The sequence below is a fragment of the Phyllopteryx taeniolatus genome, chromosome 10, assembly GCF_024500385.1.
Source record: "Phyllopteryx taeniolatus isolate TA_2022b chromosome 10, UOR_Ptae_1.2, whole genome shotgun sequence".
In the NCBI taxonomy this organism is placed as follows: Eukaryota; Metazoa; Chordata; class Actinopteri; order Syngnathiformes; family Syngnathidae; genus Phyllopteryx; species Phyllopteryx taeniolatus.
The window spans coordinates 27,960,925-27,977,344 of record NC_084511.1 but is presented as its reverse complement, the minus strand read 5'-3'; the positions used below and the strand labels follow the sequence as shown (position 1 = coordinate 27,977,344).

The following is a 16,420-nucleotide window of genomic DNA, read 5'->3' as shown; positions in this document are numbered from 1 at the left end:
AGTTAAAGATGTTTATTTTTTTTTCCAGAGCAGTCAACAAGTGGCGGCTACACAGACAGTTCTCGGGTTAGGGTCAAATTGCGACACAAACTTTGGAGCAGCTCTCCAAAAGAATTGTTCCAAATATTTTCACCTTTGTGTATTTTGTGTCACTTCAGGCAAAGGCAACAAATTTCCGGGTCAAATCTGACATGAGAAGTATTTAAGGGTTTTATTGGAATTACGATTATTAAGGGGGAGGGCTTTAATCATTTAATCAATATATATATATATATATATATACATATATCTACAGCTTTACAGATGCTGCACGAAGAGACCACGTCAGACGCGTGGGTGACGTCGGAGTGTTTCACAACAGAGCAGACGACAGCCGAGCGTGAATAAAACGCCGCCTGCAAAGGGGGTCAAACGTGTGCGAAATCCTTCCTCCCTCCCCCTCCCCACTTCGCAGTAGCTCACACGTCAGCGCGCGTGGCGTCACCGCCTCGTGACGTCGGCGGCTCAAAGCATTGCCGTATACGGCCACGGTGCCGGCCGAGCCGTGACGCGGGAGCGACCCGTGACTGCTGCAGAGAGAGGCGGGGGGATTTGGGATTTGGGGGCGGGGGGCAGCTGGAGCCGCGACGACTATTTTTAGGCGCCTGACGTTGTCTCTGAGCAGGACCCGAACGGACCGGCCGGCTGCTGTGTGAGGCGCTCACGGGGTTGCCCTAAATCATCGCAGGATGTTAGCATCACATGCTAACGTTTTTTTTCAAGGAGAGATGCGCTTTAGCGTTAGCATCCCAACTCAAATCGTCCTCAAAGGTTTTCATTTGGACAACTAAACGGTCCACCAAGAGAAATCACGCAAACACAGAGGGTCTCGTTTGTTGAACTTCTTTTTACACTTGCGTGTGAAAGTTCATGTATATGTCTGCTCATGTTTAGTACAGCATTTGAAAGTTGAAAAACCTAAAACCTTAACCCAAGTTTAAATCCTTATGAAACAGTAACCCAGTCTTGAAAGCCTAACTCTTCTCTGAAAGCATACTTGAAAATAGCTTATTTGAAACCTTATTTTTTTGGGAATGTAAGCTTATGTAAGGTTGATGTACATTTTTGTATGTGGTTCAGTCAGAACACTTCCGTTTGTAGGTTTTCATAAACTTTGCAGGTCATGTTCTGCGTAATGTTGCTTACGTGCGTGCTGCAGCCACAGCAAAGGACAGGAAGTGTCTGACAGGATGAAGCCCAGCACTCTCATCTTCCTCACTTGCACTCTCATTCACACACACACACACACTTTCACTCCAGCAAAGTCAACTCGGGGAGATGTCAGGAGTGCACCACAGTTGCAACTTGTGTGTGTGTGTGTGTGTGTGTGTGTGTGTTTGGCAGCTTTAACCAACACCTCCAATCCGCTTACAATGAACGGATTCCAGGTTGGCTGACTATTAACTCATTCAGTGCCATTGACGGCCGTTGAATTCAAATATGGAGCTGGCAGTGATTAACGCCTGTGAAGTCTTGAAGAAGTCGTTAGCAGGAGCTCGCAAACTAGCCACCGCTTTACAGGTTTTTTCCCCCCCCCACAGACTTCCTCATCATCCTAACACCGATGAAACGTAACTATCGTGTACCCATAAATGTTTTAGAGAAAAAAGTTGTGAAGTAGTGAAAACTAATTGCAACTAATTTTTTTTGTCATGAGAATAAAAGTTGATATTTTCTCAAGGTAAAAAAAGTTGCAGTCTTTATCAGAACAGAGATGAACTTAAACTGGATGGAAAAAAAGGGTAATCCTATGAAAAGTCCTACTTTTCCCCAAGATAAAATGGTGGTAAGTTACATTGTGGTAAGTCAAAGCTTCAAAGGAAAGGAAATCAGATTTCTACAAGTCAATAAAAAAATACTCCTTTATTTATTTTTAGTTTTTTTCTGAAAAAGACACTAGTTTTCTTTTTAAAAAAAAGTTGTTCGCACAAGAAAAAAAAAAGATTTGATTCCTTTAATAATACTGTAATCTATTTCTTGCAAATGTATTTGAATATTGTATTTGGGGATGAGTTCAAGTATCTCGGGGTCTTGTTCGGGACGACCCGGGATACGTCTCTCGGCTTGCCTGAGAACGCCTCGGGATCGATCCCCTCGGAAGTGGCCGGGGAGAGGGAAGTCAAGTCTGGGCTTCCCTGCTGAGGCCGCTGCCGGCCCCGAGACCCGACCTCGGATAAGCGGAAGACAATGGATGGATGGATGGATGGATGTGCGTGTTTCCCTTCTCTGCAGAAATGTAGTGTTAAAGTTCATCATACGACAACAAAGTTTTGCTTAAACACTGAATCTGGAATAAACAAACGTAAATATTGTAAAAACGAGAAATAAAATTTGCGATAAAAGACGTCAGTGGTATTTGTTTGTTGTTTTGTATTTAAATAGATAACAGGAATTCTTCTGTCTCTCTCGAGTCTACTTATCGAAAATTACAGAATTCTAGAAGACTTTTCAGGACTTTTTTGTATTGGGCGAGACGCTAACATCCGTGGTAGTGACTGATGCGCGATCGGGAAAACAACTTCTGATGAGTTGTCAACTGTAGTGACTGATGTGACTTCTGAGGACTTTTAAAAAAAAATACAAATAAATAAAAACAATGTACACGAACAACCTTTGACCTGTGGGTGGCAGTGTATGCAATGGCACACTAGCATCCACTGTAGTGACTGACTGCAGCCGTTTCCTGTAGTGACTGAGAGGCTTGAAATGAAGACTGCGAGTGAGTGCTGTTCATTGGGATTTTATTTCTGGAGGCAAATCAATGAATATATGTCCTTTATACAGTATATGAGGAGCACGTCTCTACAGTTTCATAATGTAAACAATCTCTGAAGAGAAAAATGTATTCAGTTGAAAAGAATGTCAGTGTTTCCTCTTTCAAACTATGTACACCAATCAAAATATAATTTATAACAATAACATCTATGAAACTAGATTTGAACAATTCAAAAATACTGAAATGCCTTTTTTCCCTCCGCCTGTCTCTCCACATTCTTCACCTGACATGAAATCACACACAAAGAAAACAAAAAAAAACAAACAAAAAACAGCCAAACTAAGTGTAGCATAAATAATTAAAAAAAAGAACATATGTAAAAATATAAAATCTCACTAGAAGTATTCAGCATATTTTAGGTTAAAAAAAAAAAAGGTGAGCTTGATAGTCATTACAAGAAGTCAAAATAAAACATATGCCCTTTATCTTATTTTGTTCCACCTGCTCACATTTCTTTCTTTCTTTTATATTTATTATTATATCTATATGTATTGTTTCAATTAGATTAATTTGCCTACCAAGTGCTCATCTGACATCCTTAAAAGTTTATTTTGTGCGTTAAATTATTATTGTTATTATTTTTCTAAAATGAGAAAATAGTAGAAAATCAACATTTTAGCACGTGGAAAGAAAAGATAGAAGCCGCCAACTTGTTTTTGTTGTTTTTTTTTTTTTTTTGGGGGGGTTGCCGGTTTCCCCCCAACTTTTCCCAAACAAAGAGCAGGAAGTATTGCATTGTGGCGGGGTTATTTTCCCTTTGGAAGGTTTGATTATTGTTATTATTATTAATATTCATATTTGGATTGATTGGAAGTAGCCCGAGTGGACAGTGCTTATTATTATACTTGAAATGTGTCTTCTCAAAACACAAACGTTTTCTATAAAAAAGTATATCGTCATCTAGCTATATCTACACAAACACACAAATATATATTGAGATATATTCATATATATGTATGTACCCTTTTTAGAATATGGCTATTGAAAAAGTTCTTTTGAATAAAACGTCCTCAGTGGCGTTCGGGATTGGGTGGGAGGGGCGCGGTGCGGAAGGGGAAGAGCCTCCTGCCGATTTGAAGGCTTTGCCGTGATCATGTGATGACGCGATGACATGTCGACGAGATCTCAGCATCTTCTATGATCGTATTGTAATGCAAATCTAATAGAGACGTATGACCTATGCTTTATATCCAAGTGCTCATTTATGTAAATTGATGTAAGTTTATGGATGTAAGTGGTGAAGGAAAGTTTTTGTACTATCAGAAGTTAATGTGTGCCTTGATGTATGTGTGTTAGTGTCAATTTGTATGAATGCAAGCTGGTGTATGTCAGTTCACTCATTGAATTTATTCTACTCATGTGCATGTGAGTTGACCAAACGTGTACATGTTATGTTCATACTTGGATGGAAATTAACATAAGTTGATATAGGTAATTTGACGTGTACTGTATGTTAGTTGTACGTACGTTTGTGTAATCCTGTAAGTTTATCAGTAAATTTGTGTATGTACATTGTACAATGTGGGTATAGTGGTCCACTCGCCTGACTTTGGTGCGGGCAGCGTGGGTTCAGTTCCCACTCGGTGACGCTGTGAATGTGAGTGCGGCTGGTTTCCCGTGTCTTTATGTGCCCTGCGACTGACCGGCGACCAGTTCTGACGTCCGCCCAAAGTCAGCTGGGCTCCAGCGCTCCGCCACCCTAACCGGGATAAGCGGTGTTGAAAGTGGACGGATGGACATTGTACAATGTATGTACATTTATGTGGATGGATGGACATATATGTAAATTTACATCTGTGTGAGTCTGTGAATGTAAGTTCATTTGAACACATTGGTGTGTGTAAATATAAATATCAATTTTTGGTAAATATAAAATGTTTGAAAGTTTCACATTTTATTTGAATTTACCTCGCCGGTAATCTTGGTCACGATGCCATTGTTGACGTACAGTACTCATTGTAGGCGAGTCGCTTTCATGAGCCGCGAGGAATTTGTGCGCTTCCTCGTTCCAAATCTGTTGCCAAAGGCAAATGGCTTGACGAAAAAATGTCAACGCCAGTTTAAGTGACAAATGTAAACTATGTTTGGATACACTGTTCAGTCTCGACGGTCCGGTTTATCTGGTATCCGTTATATCGGGGTCCGTTTTACTAAGGTTCCACTGTGTGTGTGTGAGTGTGTGTGTGTGTGTGTGTATATATATATATATATATATATATATATATATATATATATATATGTATAACTGTGTCAGTGTAGGATTAAGTTGATACAAGTTTGTGTATCCAAGTTCGTAGACTTACATTTGGATGTATATATGTATGATTGTGGATACAAATTGATGTACAGTATGTAAGCACACGTGTATGTAAGTTTGTGTATGGAAGCTTACGTGTGTGTAAGTTAATACACAAGTTTGTGTGTATGGAAGTGTATGCATGTGAGTACATGTACGTTTCAGAATTAAAATCATTTCTGTGGTTTCCTGTGACTCAGATTGAAAGGTAAATTTGTGTTACCACAAATTCCCAATAACCCCACCACCATCATCATCATCATCATCATCATCATCTCCCTCCCTCTCCCCTTGTCTCTTCACCCCCACCCCCCCAATCCCAGTCGGGACGTTAAGTGTGCAAGATCACTATGGATTTTTGTACATGTGTCGATCACATTCCTCCGGGTGACCATTCTTACGTATTGCATCGAACAACGGGAAAAAAAACAACAAATGTGATCGTCTAAAGGGATTTATGACTTACTTTTTTTTTTAACAGTGTCGGACTTTGTGTGTCAAGTTACATCAACGTTCCCTCCAAATCCCGCCGCCGCCAAAATAAAAGATACCGTGTTTAGTGCTATGTACACTATATATACGACTATACTGTAAATATGTCATCTTATATTAGAGCTTCTCTTTATGTAAACCATGATGTAAACATTCAACGTTCTTGTGTACGTGTGAGTGTGTTTGTGTGTGCGTGCAAGAGAGTTGAGTCGCTGTGGAAGGACCAGGAAAAACAAGGCCTCAAACCTGCGCGGAGCTGCGTCTTATTTTGGTGCTCCAGACTGAAGCCTCTTCCACACGTTGCCATTTTGGTGCAGAGACATCAACCAGTGGCAAACATTTTGAGTAAAAGCTAACGCTAACTGTTTGTGTGACATAGAGGTGCGCTGTGGTCACGCTAGATGACTAAAGCTTGTACGAGGAAATAGAAATACACTGTGGTCAGGCTAAATGGCTAAAGCCAACACTAATAGTGTATGTCAAGTTGCACTGTGTTTGTGCTAGCTGGTGAAAGCTAAGTTTGTATGGCTAAAAGTGTATGTAAAATAAAGGTGTTGTGGTCGTGCTAGCTGGCTAAAGCTAATGCTAAGAGTGTATTGGCTAAGAATGTATGTAAAACAAGTGCTGTGTAGCTACAATAGAAGTGTATGCTAGATGGCTAAAGCTAATTGTATATGTAAAATAAAGGTGTACTATGTTCATGCTAGATGGCTAAAGCTAGAACATACAGGTGAGTTATGGTCATGCTTCCTGGAGAAAGCTAATGCTAAGTGTGTATGTAGAGGTGTGCCGTGGTTGCACTCGATGGCTATAGGTAACGCTAGAAAATAGAGGTGAGTTGTGGTCTTGTAAGCTGGCTAAAGCTATTGGCATATGGAACATAATGGTACCCTGGGGTCAAGCCAATTAGCTAAAGCCAAACACCATGGTCATACTGGCATGTAAAACGGTGGCTAGATTTGATTTGTTTTTAAGACTACAAACATGGCGGCGTGCAGAAGAGGCTTCAGAGGATGAACCCTGACGGGATAGCGCGATGGCGGCGGCGAGAGCATCGGCGCATGGACTTGAGGTAGAGATGCTCGGCTGACACCTCCCGCGTCATTTACGCGCTAAATTCAGACGTTCCCTTCACTTTTTGTTTTTTTACTTGGAGCCTCCTACTGGCCACGTCGGGCGCAACTAACCGCCGCTAAAGGAGATGTTTACATTCAGAATGACAAATACATTCCATCAGAGCAAACCAACACAAGTCAGTCAAGTCTGCCGCCGCCGCTGGCACCCGGTGATTGTGGGTTTTTTCCCCCCAAGGGATACCGCATGCTGCAATTCAAATGTAAACAAGATGGGTTGCATCAGCGCAGTTGACGGGTTCACAACCTCCAATGTGGGAATGTTCCATCTTTATTGATTGATTCATTGAGACGGCTAGCCGGCTAAAGCTAATGCTAAAACAAGAAGTTTCCTGTGGTTGTACTTGTGGCTAATGCTAAGCCTACAAAAAACAGTGTTATGTGGTTGTGTTAGATGGGTAAGGCTAATGTTAACAACGTATGTAAAACAGCTGCACTGTGGTCATGCTCGCTGGCTAAAGTTTATGCTGGAAAATAAAGTGGAAATGTGATCGTGTTAGCTGGTTAAAGATAATAGAGGAGCGATGCCGTTGTGTTACCTAGCTAAACCTAAGTATGTGTGTCAAACAGGAGCACTCTGGTCATGTTAGCTGGCTAAAGCTAAAACTCGAAAATAGAGGCACGGTGCGGTTGTGCTAGTATGCATAAGCTAAGTACAGTGGACCCCCGCTCTTTGCAGAGGCTTGTGACCGGGTTGGACTGCGAATAGCGAAGATCCACGGACAATTGATGGCCATTATAATTGCAGTGAAAATGAAATGTTTTTTTTTTTTTTTTAAACCCCCAAAATAATTTGAATAAGCAGGGATAAACCACTAATAAGTGTTTTGGGACTTAGTTCCCCACAAATACAGAAAAAAAACAAAAATGCAAAGAAAATTCAAAACATTGGGGGGGGGATAAATAAATCAAACATTCAGTGGAAAGGAGAATCCGCGGGTGTTGAACCGCGAGTATGCAGGGGTCCACTGTAAAAATGTAAAAGAGGCGGGCGCATTGTGGTCATGCCAGCTATCTAAAGCTAACACTAGAAAATAGAGGGGCATTGTGGTTGTGATAGCTTGCTAAAGCTACTCTAAGTATGTATGTAAAGCAGGCACACTGTGAAAAAATAGAGGGGCGATATGGTCATTATAGCTGGCTAAAGCTAATGCTAATTATGTATGTAAAACAGTCATGCTAGCTGGCTAAAGGTAAGACTATAACAGAGGGGCAATGTGGTTGTGATAGCTTGCTAAAGCTAAGTATGTAGGCCTATGTAAAACTGAAGCATTGTGGTCATGGCAGCTGGCTAAAGCTAACATTAGAAAACAGAGGGACAATTTTGTTGTGCAAGCTGGCTCAAGTTAATACTTGGAAATAGGAGCGTTCGCTGTGTCATCACCAAATGGTCACGTGGTGTCTTGGTTGGCTTGGTCATGATATCACATTGTCCATATTGAATAATGTTTGGCACAAAAGCAATGACGAAAGATGAATCCCACGTTAGCAAACTTGCATCTCACTCTTAAATACTTGATGCCTGCGTTACTTTTGCTGATATTTTACTTTTTATAGTAGGCCTACAATCGTATAAAAAAAATACAAGTACATATGAGCATTTTACTTTACCTTATATGCAAATACATGTCACGGCTAGAGATGTTTCGCCGTCTGAACATTTTCCAATCAACAACGGAATGATTAACACTCACATGTATGCGTCATGAGACTTTTAGACTTTCATTGAATCTCATTAAATCTTTTGTGTGGGCCGAAATTAAACGTTGTCGATCAAATACATCCCCTCAGTCAGGCCAGCTGAACGCATTTGGGACACATTTGTCCATACAACTTCATATTTAAGGGAAATCCTGGCTGTTGTTGCATCTGCTTGGCATCAGTTGGCCCAAACGAGTTGTGCTATGGTCATGTTTGACGGCTAAAGCTATCGTTGAGGGTGTACGTACAACAGAGGTGCATTGTGGGCTAACTGGCTAAAGCTAATGCTAGAAGCCCTCAAGAACCTGATATAACAACAAACAAATCATGGCTTATCGAAGCTAAAATTAGCCTCCGACTCTTCAGGTGAAACATTCCCACATTGCGATCTCCATGTCGTTTAACAAACTCAAGCCAGTAGGGGGCGCCTCAGTAGAAAGCGGGATTTGGGAATTTAGCGTTAACGGTGACTGCGGGTAAAGCAGAAAATACCTCCCAACGGTGCATAGATCAAATCAAGGAAGCACTACAATTACAAAAAAAAAAAAAATATCTTAATTTTTGTAAACTTTTGTCAACCTTTTTACATTGAACGTTATACGCTTGCACACACACCACATTTCTTTTCCATGTAGAACATCCAACAAAGCGGGTATCATTTTTTTTCTTCCTGTTTTTTTTTTTTTCAACAACCACACAGTTTTTTTTGTTTTTGTTTTTAACAGCGATTAGACGCCGCCCGCCACCAGGAATTTTTTTTCACACAGAGACATAAACAAACGCACGCACACAACGAGTATTTGCTACGGAGGTCTCTCGGCAGGATGCATCATTGTGGCTAGTCTAGTAGCTAATACAAAGTAGCCGCCTTTGCAACCACCCCCCTCCCCTCCCTCCCAAAAAAGAAATGAATGTTCTCGTTGTCGCGTTACTCCCAACGTTTTTTTAAAAATGTAAACATTTTGCATGGAGAGGTGTGTACCGCTTCTTTCTGCTGCTGCGGGGCGCGGTGTTTAATAAGGCGGGACAGTCGCGGCGTGGCGCGGGGCCGGTGCAGCGTGACAGTCAGCGGTGGTGCAGCGACTTCTGGGCCTCCTTCATCAGAGTGTCGAAGTCCAGCGCGTCATACTTGCTCTTGACCGGGCCTGGACCCGCCTCGTCTGGAACAAGATGGAGGGGAGTAAATGCTACCGGTTAGCATATCGCAGCGAATCCCAAGCGCTGTGCAGTGAGAGATCATCAGTTGTGCTGCTGGAAATGATTACATTTCACCTAATTAGTGTGAAAACTATTTTTACTATCTATCTTTGTGCATCTATCTATTCCAGTGACAGGGAAAATGATGAAATCATTTTGCACAAGATGGCAGAAGGTACAATAAACCTGTGTATCCCCATGTTACCATTCATACAACAGAATACTCGCTTTTCAACTAAACAGGCCTAGAGTTTACGCTAAGGTTAACCTAGCTTAGTGTAAAGGAAATCGGAGCTTCTTTTTTTGTGTGTTGTGGTAGTTACCAAGGTCAATGTAGCGCTTCCTCGTCAGTCTCCTCCCGCCTGCAGGTGTGGTCTGGAAAACATTCTCACGCTCCCGCCGGTGCCGCTGGATTCCGGACTGGCGGATCTTTATGACGCCGCAGCGCTCCCTGCAGGTGCACAGTGGAATATACGCACTTCAGAGGAATTAGCACCTTGGTTTTTGACTCTCCTCATGATAAACATTGCTTTTGAATTTCATGTTGCTCAGTGAAACTAGTTAGGACAATACTTTTGAAGGACCCCAGAAAATGGTCAAATTGAGCCTAAAATGGCCGTTTCTTTTTAGCAAAATGGCAGACCTCCTGTGCGTTTTCTGGCTTCTTGAGACTTTTTAGTGAGTTGCTGTAGTGTAGTGTAAAACTGACTTGGAAAGTACTCGGTCTGGTTGACAGCGGGTTACATACTCGTTACAGATGATGACTTTGCAGTCCTCGGCCGTGCCAAAGACCTGAAAGCGCTTCCTCAACGTGTTCTGGGTCATGCTGCTGGGGAGGTTGTGGATGTAGAACACCTGACAGTTCTCCTGGCAACGGGGAAACCATGGCAACAGTCAGCAACGGTCGGGAGAAAACACACAGATGGACGTAGGAGGTTTTTAGCATTGCAGATGTTGTCTCTACACACACACGCACACACAACGGTGTAGTGATTCACTACAGAGCGGAGCGGGAACACTGTGTACCTCGGATTTGGCTTTGCTCCTCTGCTCGTCGTCTGGGCACATCTCTGAATGTTCACTGAGGATGGGATAAAAGACGGTAGGGAGGGGAAAAATCAGTGGGGGAAAGAGGATAAACAAGGTGAAACAGCAACAGGGAGAGAGAACGAGAACTACGTCGGTCGATTGCTCTCCATCTTGACATGATGGACTGCACACCACGATGGAGTGCAACCACTGAAAATAATTCATAGAGTCAAAACAAAAACGTCCACGTAATGAATGCGATCTCTCCTCTGGCCAGTTGTTCGTGATAACCGCCACCTTACAAAATGGAAATAAATACGACGACTAGAAATATTTGGGGATGTTTACCTAGAGTCGGCCTTGCTGGTGGGGGAGTCGGGACACACGTGAATGGTCGGCGAGGGCGAGCGGGATGCCGCAGAGCGCTCCGCCTCTTCCTCCGAGACAGGGGGCGTGGCGGCTGCCGATTGGCGATCGGGCTGCGGCGAAGATGTCAGCGGCTGGTCGATGTTGAATAGGACGCTATTTTCTGACACGGCGTCGCCAGCGTTGAGTTCTCCGGCCCTCTGCAGCATTACGCCTAGCATGGCGATGCTGCGCTTGCGGGTCTCTCCGAGGCTCAGCGCGCAGTAGTCGTGGTCGCCGAAGCCGCGGCAGGCGTCGGCATCTCCGGCCTGACCCATGCGCCGCAGCTGGGCGTACAGCTCCGTCTGCTCCGGAAGCTTACGCTGGTGCGTGCGGCTTAGCCAGGAGCCTCGGAGGCCACCAACACCGCCAGAAGAGGAGTGGACGGACGTGTGGACGGACGAGTGGACGGACTCCTCACCGTCACCATAGCTTTCGCCACCCTTTCGGGCCTCGCTTGGCTTGAAGAGGTCATCCTCCACTGGCTTGTGAGGCGGTGTGGTGGGCGGCGTAAGACCTGCAGAGGACAGGAAATAAAACTCTTAGGATCGAAATGGGACCTTCTTCAAGGACTTGTACAGCAACTCAGCCAGGGAATTCTTTCAAGAACACGTGCAGGGACTTCCTAGACTTATATAAGGACCTCCTTCAAGGACTCGTACAAAGACCTCCTTCAAGGACTCGCAACTCATACATGGACTTCCTTCGAGTTCTGACATTCAAGGGCTTGCAAGGAGACTCATCCAGAGACCTCTATTAAGGACTCAAATAGATACTTCCTTCAAGGAGTTGAAGTTTACCTGCAGTTCCGCACAGATCCACGCAGAGTGTCTGCTCGAAGGTCTTGCTGCTGAACTCTCTTCAGTCATGGAAAACACAAAAGGAGAGAACCATGTAAGATGTCATCATGACGCCTCCTCTCTTATCAAAGCCACCACATGCAGGGCTGTCCTCGCCGTCATTCTTCTCCCATGTATTTATTATTTTTTTCGCGCTCCATAAGCACAGCGGGCGCTGGGATAAAAAGTGACCAGCGCTTGAAAAAGGCAGTTTAATGTGAAGGATGGACCCACGGCAGGGAAAGCGCCCAGCGTGGTGCCGGAGCAAGCTGGAGAGGCTCCAGGAATGCCGGCGGCAGGTCAATGTGGAAAAGCGAAGGCACAAAGGACGCACCCGTCTGGTCTCAGATTACAGTCAGAATCATTAAGCATCTCGGAAGACAATCTGTTTTGGATTAGAATGCCTCAATATTAGTCTGCTGGGATGAGCAATGACAAGCGGGCAAAGCCATGTGTATTAAAATGGTTGCAGAATTGTCATTATGTACATCATCAAGGACTCAAAGAGACCTCCTACAGGGACTCATACAGACAACTAACTCGAGGAGTTGTAAAGAGACCTCCAACAATGACTCATAAACAGAGCTCTTTCAAGGACTCCTTACAGGGGTCTTCTTCAAGGACCTGTATGTACAGATATCGCCTTCAGTGACTCCTATAGGGACCGCCATGAAGGACTATACATGACCTCTTTCAGGCACCTCCTTCAAAAACTGGAACTCCTATAGAGACTTCCTTCAAGGCCTCCTACAGGCACCTCCTTCAAGGACTAATACTAAGGCTCAGGGTTCAACAGAGACGTCTTTCGAGACCTCCTACAGAGAACAAGGACTAGTACTGGGACTTCGTTTAAGGCTTCCTCCTGGAACCTCCCTCAACGCCTCCTACAGGGACCTCCTTCAGGGACCAAAGACTCCTGCGGGGACATCTTTCAAGGCCTCCTTTGGGGACCAAAGCCTTCTATAGTGACCTCCTTTAAGGACTCTTACAAGGAGCTCCTTCAAGGCCCCCTACAGGGAGCTCCTTCAAGGTATCCTCCAGAGACCAATGACTCCTACAGAGACCTCCTTCAAGGCCTCCTACAGAGACCCTTCAAGCACTCGAATACAGACTGATGCGCGTATGCTGCTAAGTAAACTGCTCATGCATCTGCTTCCACTTCTTATGACAAGCTGCCTGCTTGTGGCTACAAACAAAGAATCTTAAATATGTTGGCTCCTCCACGGCACGAACAATGTTGCACTCGGCCGGCACGAGTGTGACAAAACAGCGAGAAATTCTCACCTTGTGGATTTGCCGGCGTCGAGAGGCAGACACAGGCAGGCTCGCTTCTCTGTCCACACACAAAAAATGGAAGCGTTAAAGGACGAGAGCGTGTGGGCGACAATGACAAGCACTGTCCTCCTCGTACGACGAACTCACATCATCACAACATTCATCAGTCAAGTTCCATTTGTCAAACCTGTCCACATAACATGTCAAAGTTATATTCAAGTCCACTATACTGTTTATCCAAAATGATCTTTTTCTTTCGGCTTCTGATTGGCTAATTTGGTGTGGTATGGCCAAAAATCTTTGTCATCACCCACCCCCTTCAACACAAAACAGAATTGGCGCACCACTTTTCCTTTTTAAAACAGTATTTTCCAAATGTCTTAGGCCAAGCACCCTCAGGTGCACAACTTATATATATATAAAAAAAAAAAAAAACACCTAAATATAACCTGTTTAGATGATCGCTACAGTATGTAGATTTTACTTCGTAGAACAACCTTTCCCGAACTATTTAAGTCACGACCCCATTAAAACAGTCCACCGGAATTGGCACGCCACAAACCCCACCACCCACCTTGAAAAATCGAAGTAAAGCCTGCGGGCATGATCTCACCGTTGTGGCAGCAGGTTTCGGTCGCCTCCGTTGCATTCCCTTCCGTCGTGGTCCGCCCCCCCGCTTGAGTTGGCGAGAGCTTGCCCGCATCTTGCCCGTCGTCCCTCTCCTCCTTCCTGTCACCCTCCCCGGCCCGCCCGGGCCGCAGCCTCTTGGCAAAGCGGCTGGGGAAGGAGGCCAGACGTCTGGAGCGGCGCACCAAGAAGGAGCTGCAGTCCTCATCGGGGCTTTGCGGCGCCTCGCAGGAGGAGTGTCTCCTCTCGGGTGAGGAATGGTCCTTACAAAGATCCAGTTTAGGAGTGGCGGTGCCGGGTGGGCGGTTGGAAGGCAGGGGTCCCGTTCCCGCTTGGGCGTATGGCGGACTATGCAGTCCGTAAGGCTTGCTCACGTCGAAGGAGCTACTTTGTTGCAGGAGCTCACGGAGAAGCGAGTCGGTCTTCATCTCCCGTCGCCTCGCGAAGGGAAGCCTCCGGGTGGCACCCCCAGGCCTGCCGCTCGCTGGGGGAGCCACCAGGACAACCCGACTGTGAGAGTTTGTAACGGGCGGGCGGGCGGCGTCAGGTCGAGCCCGAGGCCTGGGCGGGTCCTTGCGGTCCAGACTCTGTTGCTTGCGCACGGGCATGCAGTATGTGTGCATGTAGGTGATAAGCTCCACTACCGAGCGGAGTTCTTTCTCCGAGGTGAACTGAGGCTTGGCCGGCTCGGCGCGGGCCTCGCCTTGCCTTGCCTCCGCCTCGCTACCGGAAGACTCTTCTTCCTCATCATCGTCCTCCTCTGACTCGCTGTCCTCGTCGTCTTCCTCCTCCTCCTCGTCCTCCGTGTCGGGTGTCGGGGGCTCTATGGCGTCCCGCAGGGCAGCGGTGAGGTGGCGGTGGAGCTCAGTGCACAGGCGGCCTGCGGGACGCACAGCGCGGGGCTTCCGCACCTGAGAGGGGTCCATCTGAGAGGACGGAGACATGCTGGTTGATTAATTGCACAAATATCAAGACCTATTCAGACAGTTTATTCACAAGATTGTCGCATCGCGTGTTTCTTTCACACAGATCGCAGGGAACCGATACACTGTTCCTCACAAATAGACAAGTAGACTGGCGATTGCAAAGCCGGCACGTACAACCCCAATTTCAATGAAGTTGGGACGTTGTGTTAAACATAAATAAAAACAGAATACAATGATTTGCAAATCATGTTCGACCTATATTGAATTGAATACACTGCAAAGACTGCAAAAGATATTAAATGTTCAAACGAATAAACTTTCATAGTTTTTAGCAAATTATCATTAACTTGGAATTTTATGGCTGCTCTAAGTGCTAGAGGACTCTGCATCTTTTGCACAATTGTCAAAAATAAATAAATAAATGTACCGGCATTACCAGACAACTATTAACCCTTTATTGCTCAGTGACTGTTTTTTTTGGTGTTCTCTGCCAATTGACTGTCTGTTGTCGTACTAGAGCGGCTCCAACTCCCGGAGACAAATTCCTTGTGGGTTTATTTCGGACATACATGCAAATAAAGAGGATTCTGATTTGATTCATGTTTAACACAACGTCCCAACTTCATTGGAATTGGGGTTGTAGTTCTAGTCTGGCTTTCATTTAATACTAGTCTGATTCTAGTCTGGTACTGGTCTGGGTCTAGTCAGGTTGATGGTCAGAGTTTGATACTAGTCTGGTGTTAGTCTAGTAATAGTCTGGTTGTATTCTGGCACTAGTCTGGCTCTTGTCTGGTAGTTGACTGGTTTTATTCTGGTTGAAGTTTGGTTCTAGTCTTTTTCTAGCCTTGTTTTACACTGGTACTAGTCTGGTGTTATTCTGGTTTTAGTGCGATACCAGTCTAGTTCTAGTCTGGTTTTAGTCTGGCTCTCATCAGATAGTAGTACGAGTCTCATTTGGTACTAGTCTAGTCTAGATGGTAGTCCGGTTCTAGTGTTCTGATAGCATTGTTTTAAACAGGTACTAGTCTGTCGCTTATCTGATACTCATCGAGTTCAAGTCAGGTATGAGTTTAGTTCTAGCATGGTCTAGGGCTAGTCTGGTTTTAGCCTTGTTCGACTCTTGTTGCAGTCTGGTGCGAGTCTGATAGTAGTGTGGTCATAGTCTGTTACTAGCCTGATTCTTATAGGGTACTAGCCTGCTTCACTAATGGTACCTGCCCTCCTCTAACAAAGTTAATTAGTGGTCACTGCTATGCGCTGTTCCCTTTCACACAGCCGCCCGTGGAGGGCTTTAGCTTTGATGCTCCAAGTTGGACAAGCAGCGCCACGATTATTGAGTACAGAGCAGTCGTAGGTTCCCCCATTGCCACATTTGTCGATGAGCGAAGCCCTCTCTTTCTGCACCACACTCACGTCTAAAATGAGACGTCAGGGCTGTCGTTCGATGTTCCTGGTGACTGAAGAGCGGAATGGAAAAGTGAATAAAGGCATCCGTCACCTTCAGCTTGACTGTGTTCGGAATTTAAAGGGACTCTTTCAGTATATTCTCCATCGTTTCATGTCGTTAAGCGCGGGAAAAAGACATTGGACAGCAAAGCAATGATGCTAAAAGTCAGATCATTTAATAGAATTGCTAGTCAGATACTCAACAACAACAACAAAGAGCAAGTGTGACTTCAAAAGAA

The 16,420-nt window shown here is 44.8% G+C and overlaps 1 protein-coding gene across 2 annotated transcripts in view; it reads right to left on the bottom strand.

Moving 5' to 3' along the window:
- Window positions 1-2,763: 2,763 nt before the first annotated feature.
- The window catches only part of ppargc1b (peroxisome proliferator-activated receptor gamma, coactivator 1 beta), a 65,036-nt gene continuing 51,379 nt past the window's right edge, over window positions 2,764-16,420 (bottom strand). The window contains exons 5-13 of one of the 2 annotated variants that reach the window (XM_061786619.1): window positions 13,796-14,735; window positions 13,192-13,240; window positions 11,869-11,927; window positions 11,012-11,585; window positions 10,661-10,715; window positions 10,383-10,501; window positions 9,958-10,085; window positions 9,420-9,597; window positions 2,764-4,514 (exon numbers count right to left, since the gene is read on the bottom strand). In XM_061786619.1, coding sequence (XP_061642603.1) covers window positions 9,503-9,597; window positions 9,958-10,085; window positions 10,383-10,501; window positions 10,661-10,715; window positions 11,012-11,585; window positions 11,869-11,927; window positions 13,192-13,240; window positions 13,796-14,735 — 2,019 coding nt within the window. In that variant the 3' untranslated portion in view covers window positions 2,764-4,514; window positions 9,420-9,502. Of the gene's footprint in view, window positions 4,515-9,419; window positions 9,689-9,957; window positions 10,086-10,382; window positions 10,502-10,660; window positions 10,716-11,011; window positions 11,586-11,868; window positions 11,928-13,191; window positions 13,241-13,795; window positions 14,736-16,420 lie in introns of those variants that run through there. The other variant, XM_061786618.1, reaches the window with a different exon arrangement.